The sequence below is a fragment of the Corvus hawaiiensis genome, chromosome 6, assembly GCF_020740725.1.
Source record: "Corvus hawaiiensis isolate bCorHaw1 chromosome 6, bCorHaw1.pri.cur, whole genome shotgun sequence".
Classification (NCBI taxonomy): Eukaryota; Metazoa; Chordata; class Aves; order Passeriformes; family Corvidae; genus Corvus; species Corvus hawaiiensis.
Genome location: NC_063218.1, coordinates 54663495 through 54671202, shown reverse-complemented (window position 1 = coordinate 54671202; position 7708 = coordinate 54663495). Strand labels below are relative to the sequence as shown.

The following is a 7708-nucleotide window of genomic DNA, read 5'->3' as shown; positions in this document are numbered from 1 at the left end:
ATCTTATAAAATTTTAAAATCTCATTACCATATTTGTGAAGAATGCAAAAAGGCTCTATCTTCCTGCCCAGGGTAGAATTAAATTCCTGCTTCTTACGTTTCTCTCTTTGCAGTTCATGCACAGCACCAATTAACTGCTCCATTACTTAGATGAGTGCGGAATCAAACCTAAATCCTAAGATAAACCTAGATTAGCTGAAAGATTGAAGTTCTGTCTCCAGGGCCGACAGCTCCTTCCCCAGGAACCAGGCAGGAGAATGAGGACACAGAGCAGGCTTGGAATTTGCATTGCAGTAGTGTTCAGGTTGGAATTTTGTGTATGCTAAGTGAGATCTGACTGTACAACAAGGTGTAGCCTCTTCTCTGACAAGCTCAGAGCCTACTCAGTGGGTAATTATGCTCAGAGATGCTGTTTTTGAGTATCTTTCCTTTTCTACAAGGGTGGAGTCGTGTCTCAGGGTTTGCTGCTGTTCTGTGTCATGTTTCCCCTGAATCCTTCCCTTTTATTTTCCTTCCTGTCAGCTTTTCTGGTACGGAGCCTTTTCCTTGCTGCCATAGCCCTGGCAATCAGCATCCAGGAGGCCTTTGAAGATGGCACATGGTATTTATATGAACGATTTGCTGAATCAAATGGGGAGTCTGCCAGTGCTGTCATGTTCCAATTGCACTGGTTTATCTATAACGGTGCCTGTCTTCCTCCAGTGGGCTTCTGATGCTGGATGCAGCAGCTTATTATCCCGTTTATTTTGGAACAGGACAAATCTTTGGCCAGAGGCCCCTGTTTTTTAACCAGTGGCAACAGAAGGATCCTGGTTCAAATGAGGCTCCTGAATCGTTGCATTTGATGAGACAAACCCCACCCTTCCCCTGCACATTGGGGAGAGCTTCTGGCTGTGCCCTGGGTCTAGGGGATAAATGGGGATAACAAGAAGTAATCTTGGAGGATCTTGACACGTGGGATACATGTGGGTTAGGGAGAGTGTCTCTAAAATGGAATAGTTAATGTGCAGCAATTCCTTCTCTGAGTGCATTAGGCACATCAGCACTGTGTTACAGAGGTAGAAAGGATTTGGGGTCATTCTGGTACAGTGCCTCCTGTTTGTGTCCCTTGCTGGGGCTGGAGTCCTCCTCTGCTTCAGCCATCCCCCATCCCCATTATCTAATTTTTAATTATATATTATTTACATAGTACAAAGGTTGGCCTCACTTAAATATTTTGGGCCCGAGAATGAGATCTAGAATATGCCACTTAAAAGACGGAAATGTGGAAAGGATCAGAGATTGTACCTAAATCTGCTGCTGTTCAGTGTCTGAGCAGATGTTATTGTCCCAATTGCCATTGGAGTTCTGCGTGTAACTGCCTGGTGAGAGGCCTGTCTCATCGCCCTGTGCTCGGCAGGTAAGCGAGAACACAGGCAGGGCTGCAGAGGATGGAGCCCTCAAGGATGTCTGAGTCCTGTGGGTAGGAATAGTCCTGGAAAATCAGATGGCCCTTCTCCTCTGGGAGTCCGTGAGTAACCAAACCCTGGTGTGACTGAGTTTTGCTGCTGGAGGGATGGTGGGGTTCAAGGTGTGCTCGGGAACCTTTGCAGTAACGTTTGGTTTAATGCTTTTATTTAGTTTTGTCCATTTCCCATCTTGCAGAACTTTCCCCCATTTTGTGCAGACAGGGAGGTGTCAGAGGCACCACAGGCACGTGTGGGCTCAGAGGCACAGAGGGGCTTCACCCTGGGGCGAAAGTGGGTGATGCAGAGTGTGGTATGTGCTTCATGGGAGCCCTGGCTTTGCTTATAGTGGTGCTTCCATCATGTGCACTCTGAAAAGTACATTTAGAAGGTGTTTTTTAGCCCCACGGTGAAATCTGTGTAAAAGATTGCACCTCTTTTTCATGAAATTTGGCATCAAGCCCCTGTTCCAGTGTTGGGTTCCATAACAGAAGGGTTGCAGAGCAGAAACTGTTGGGGTTGTAAGGGCACCAGTTGTCGTGGTGGGTTTCCTTACTCAGGTTTCAAACATCAGAGGACATTAATGCCACAAACCCCAAGTGCTGACGTTCCGCTTTCTTAGGCCTGTGTCATAGTCCAGCTGAGCTCTGGTTGATTTGGAAATGCCCACGCCTCAGGGAGCCCCCTGCAGAGCATTTTGCTCTGGTGCTGTGTCAGCTCTTGCTTTGGCTTCTGGATTTGTGCTGTTCAGAGCTCTCGGGACACTGATGCTCTTCTTGGGGAAGGGGCAGAGGGGCTCAGCTTGAGAAGGGCAGAGCAAGGGGTTCTGCTCGCTCTCAGATGGCTCCCAGGAGAGCGGTTGCTGCAAGGCAGGAATTAGAGGTCTCTAGGCTGGAAAGAGAAGCTGTTTGGGAATTGTGGCAGGCTGGAGGGAAGGAGACTGTAGTGGGTGTTATCCAGTGTCACAGCTTGTGCCAGTGCTGTTGGTAGGAGCAGCCTGTGAGAATGAACCTGGCCAACCTGACTTGGAGTGTTTGTCCTGTTGTGTGCCAGGTGGAGGGACAGAGTGGGTCCTGTCTGTCACTGCCACTGTCCCTGTGCACCATGATCTTCTTCAGGTTGTGGCACTGGGGGAAGGAAAACTCCTGAGAACCCCAGCCCTGCTGTTGTGTCCTGGCTTTCCATGTGTGTCTCTCTGACTCAGGTTTATTCTGAGATTCATTTCCAGAGAGGGTTTGAGGAAAAAACCCAACCCTTGGAGCTTCAGCGCAGTGTGTAGGAGAGGGGCCACCCTGTGCCCACCTTCTGGTCTGATACTGGCATCTGGGTTCCCTCCAGGGAGAGATGGTACATATTTTCCTTTAAAATAATCTCTCAAAAGTTCCTCTGGAGGGGTTTGAGTGGCCAAAGCTGGTGACACACTGGTGTAGGATGCAGGGCTCAGTGCCTCTGTGCTCTGGTATGGAACTGCCAGCGTTGCCTCTGGATTTAAGGTAAAATCTCCAACTGCTCCCTGGCTGCAGTTGGACCTTGCTGGGATGTTTGTCCTCTGGTGAGGAAGGGCCTCAAACACCACAGAGAGAGAGAGACAAGTGCACAGACAAGCACAAAGGGGTGTGGACTCACAGACAGTCACACACACAGGGACAAACACCCAGGGACCTGGACACACAGAGAACAGAGATACAGAGCCACACCCACACAGGGACACACACATGCACTCAGCCACACAGACCCACAGGCACTGGGACAGAGATATGGACAGACACATGGACACACACACCTGGATACAGAGACACAGACATGCAGACACACACATGCTCACAGACATGGACACATAGAGCTGCATGGATACTGACATGCACACACAGGCACAGAGGAATACATGTGGACACAACACAGCTGGGTTGATGGACACAGACAGACACAATCCCACATGTGACATACACACACACACGTGGACATACAGACATAAATGGACAGACGGACACCCAGACACACAAACATGGACACACACAGACACATCCATACCTGGACATATGAACACAGGGGCACAAATGCACAGAGGGACACACAGGGACATGGATACACCTGGACACTGCCACTGAGACACACACATACCTACACTGTCACAAACATGGGCAAACACACACACACACACTAACTGCAGCTAAGTAACAAGTTACCCAGTTGTTTAAGAAGAGCAATTTTTAATTTTTTTTAGAAAATAAATAGCTCAGAAATGTACAATCCATAATTCCAGTACTCTGGTGACACCACAGCGATGTACACTCGTGTTGGGTGTTCAGACTAGGCTTGGAACATGCTGTCTCATACCTGCTTGAGCTGGAGTTTGGTTTGTTTTATAGCAGCATTTGGAATTGTTTATTAATGCAGCTTCAGGTGTAACTGTTATCCTGTAGCATACACAGCCCGGTCTGGTTTGCTGTGATTGAGACCACTTTCCACCCCCACCGTGGTGTCCCTTTGTAGAACTGTTTAAGGGGTTGTGTTTGGTTTGTTTATTGCTGTTTCAATGAACCGTGTGCAAGATGTTAGGAGGGCTGGACTGATGTGAAGGGATGCATGTGAGGAATGATGAGGGAACTGACTCTAAAAACTGGTCTGAATGCAAAGTAAATATTCCTGTAGCTGCTGCTATGCTGCCAACAGCGAGCTGGTCTGCAGGTACAGGCCCTTTCCCATTGCTGAAATACCTCAGAGCTCAGGCTGGGGAAGACAGAGAGGGGAGTACTCTGAAGGGTGAGCTCTCCAGACTACTTCCAGCTATCTGGGATAATGTAATACATTCCTGAAGGATTTCAGGAGCTCCCCAGAATAGAACAGGAGAGTAGTAGTTTGTGAAGCTGGTTGTTACTTCACCATATACTTTCTTGCAATGAACAAGTAAGGAAGGGACTCAGAATATGCTCTCTTCTATCTCTACATCCATTCCAGCGCCCAAGGGCTCAGTCATTGCCAATGTAAGCCTGGACACCTCTGCCACTGGGATGTTTGCTTCCAGTTGGTCTGTAGAGCCTTGTTCTCCCTCAGGAATGCTCTGACCTGCTCTCCTCCCAGTCTGTGACTCTCCAGGAAAGCTGGCTTTGGTGTAGTTCTTCACCATCTCCTGAACCTCCATGTTCAGAGCTCTCAACTTCTCCTCGTATTCCACCTGTACCTGCTGCTGGAGCTGCAAATGGAGAATCATGTCATTCCCACACACTGGAGCCAAGCAGAGAGACCAAGAGCTCTGGGATGAGCTGTTGGTGCTTCTGGGCTCTGTGTGGGCCCCTCATCCACTTTCTCACCCCCTGGGAGGGGGTGGGCTGAGGGTGGCAATAAAGATTGATTCTGTGGGGGTTTGGACTTGCTGTGCCAAGGAACAGCCCTGACCTGAAACATTGTCCTTACCTGGCTTTCTCTCTCCTTGATGGACTGGAGACTTGCTGCCTGCTTCTCCTCCAGTTTCTGCTGGAACCTGCCAGTCTTCTCTGTCACCTTCAAAAAGAATAAATTAACCCCCTTCAGGTTCCAGTTTTATAAGCAAGGGCTTAGGAGAGCCTGAGCTCAGCCCAGCAGGGCAGGCCTGGAGCAGCAGCCACACCCCAGCCTGGATTCAGAGACACCATGACACCATGACAGCCTGGCAGGTGAGCACACACGGACATGTGGGACATAGGGATATGGACACAGACATACAGGGACACAGACAGATGTACACAGATAGGCAGATGTGCATAAGGACAGACAGCTGGACACACACAGGCACAGGGATACAAGTACTCACATAAAGCCACTTGGGTACAGGCATACATGGACACAGACCCAGACACCTGGCTGTAGACACACACGGACAGACAGTCACAAGGACACTGAGGGAGATGGACCCAGACACAAAGGGACACAGACACCCGTGGCCACATGCTCACACAAGGACACAGACATGGACATAGACATGCACGCAAACACACACCTGGCCACAGACACCAACATGCTCATGTAAATGGACACAGATACGGACAAACCAATCTGGATGGACACGCAGAGACAGACACACAACTGGATACAAACACGGAGAAACACAGATGCTCACACCTGGACATGCACCCCTGGAGCCAGACACACACACCCCTGATATACAGACAAATGAACAGAGAGGGACACAGACACAGGACATGGACACACATGGATACAGACACATGCACAGACGCAACAGGGACACGTGGACACAGGCAGACATGGACACACACACGGCCATACACACACGGCCATACACACAAACAATGGCAGACACATGGATAAACACAGACACAAATGGACACACTGACACAAGGACAAACACAGAGATGGACACAGACACGGACGCATAGACCCACACTGACGCACATGGACACACACGAACACAGGCAGACGTGTGGACAGATACAGATGTAGACAAATGGACACACACACTGACACAGGCAGACATGGATACACACATAGGCACACATGGACACAGACACACAGAGGCAGACACGTGGATGCACATGTGGATGTACATGCACACACACATGCCTAGGCAGAGGCGAAGGGACATGCGGACAGCTGGATACAGCCATATGGACACATGGAAGTGCATGGACACAAAGACACATGAACATAGACTAGGGCACAGGCACACAGAAATACACACAGACACACACATGGACACAGACTCCCACAAGAAAATGGACATAGATGCACACAGACCTGGACACACACTCACAGAAGGACATGGACAGAGAGGGACACAGGCACCTGGACAGACACAGACTGTCTGGACAAAGAGGGACACAGACATGGGGATACACACAAGGACACAGCTAGAGATGGACAGGGACAGACACAGAGGGACACAGTCACAAGGCCACTGATGGAGATGGATACAGACACCTGGACACACCCACCCATGGACAGATACAGACAGATGGACACCCAGACATGGAGACACACACAGGAACACACACACACCCCCTAGCACAGGCACACAAAGACGCTCCTGAGCACAAGGACAGACAAACATGGACACAGACACAAAGGCTCTCAAAGACATGGGGACACACACACACACGACACGTGCATACACAGAAACAGACACCTGCATGGACATAGGAACAGAAGGACATGTAGACACACAGACATGCAGGGACACAGACACCCCCACACCTGGACACATGGACAGATACACACAGCACACAACAACAGACACCTGGTCACAGGGACACACACAGATACAGACATAGATGGACAAACAAACATACATGGATAAACACACACAAGGACACAGACACACATGGACACACAGATACAGACACACATGCACACTCGGATGCATGGATGCACACAGACACAAAGTATCTCTGACACAGGGATACATGGAGACACAAACACACGGACATAGACACATGGACAGGCACAGATGGACTCACACAAGGACACACACACAGACATACATGGACACAGGGACAAATGCATAAGACACACAGACATGCATGGACACAAAGACACCTGGACATAGATGGGCATGCAGATACATACAGACACAGGGACACAGGCAAATGAACACACAGACAAAAAGGGGCAGGTACACATGGACACAGACACACAGGTGGACACAGACATACAAACATGGACACGTGAACATATAAACATACAAACAGGGACACACACATGGATTCAACACAGAGACATGGACAGACACAACCACACACAGAGATATGGACAAACAGACACAGCTCAACAAATAGCCCCACATGGCCGTTCAGACACACACAGACATGGATGGACATGTGGACTCACATGCCAACACTCACTGAGGGACACTCACTGACAGACACAGACTCAGCATTGTCTGGCACCGGGTCTCCAAAGGGCAGAGCTGGGGTCCTTGAGGTGTCTCTCCTCCTGCCAGGCTTTCCCGTTGTTCCCGAGCCGTGGGTTACAAATGCCCCAGACACACTGACCAAGCTCTCCCTGACACCCCCTTGCAGAACCCAGAGCCACTGGGGCAGCCTGACCCCGCAGAACTCACCCGTTTGACTGTCTGCACCACTTCCTGAATGTGGGAGTTGTTAATTTCTTTCTTCAACCTTTAAAGGAAAGTATAAAACCCTGTAAAATCCAGCTGTTGTTCTTCCATAAAACCCATCTGTCAGTACTGATCAGTGCCATACTGATCAACAGGCATGTTACATGCCCACGCTGTCCTGCCACAGGGAGAAGCTGCTGTAATTTTAGGCAGG

At 49.6% G+C, this 7708-nt stretch overlaps 1 protein-coding gene across 1 annotated transcript in view; it reads right to left on the bottom strand.

Annotated features, from left to right (window-relative positions):
* Positions 1 to 3638: 3638 nt before the first annotated feature.
* Positions 3639 to 7708, bottom strand: part of PLCB2 (phospholipase C beta 2) — a 36446-nt gene continuing 32376 nt past the window's right edge. Inside the window, exons 30-32 of the mRNA XM_048307888.1 lie at positions 7498 to 7555; positions 4860 to 4946; positions 3639 to 4638 (exon numbers count right to left, since the gene is read on the bottom strand). Of these exons, the coding sequence (XP_048163845.1) occupies positions 4366 to 4638; positions 4860 to 4946; positions 7498 to 7555 (418 nt within the window). The 3' untranslated portion in view covers positions 3639 to 4365. The remainder of the gene's footprint in view (positions 4639 to 4859; positions 4947 to 7497; positions 7556 to 7708) is intronic.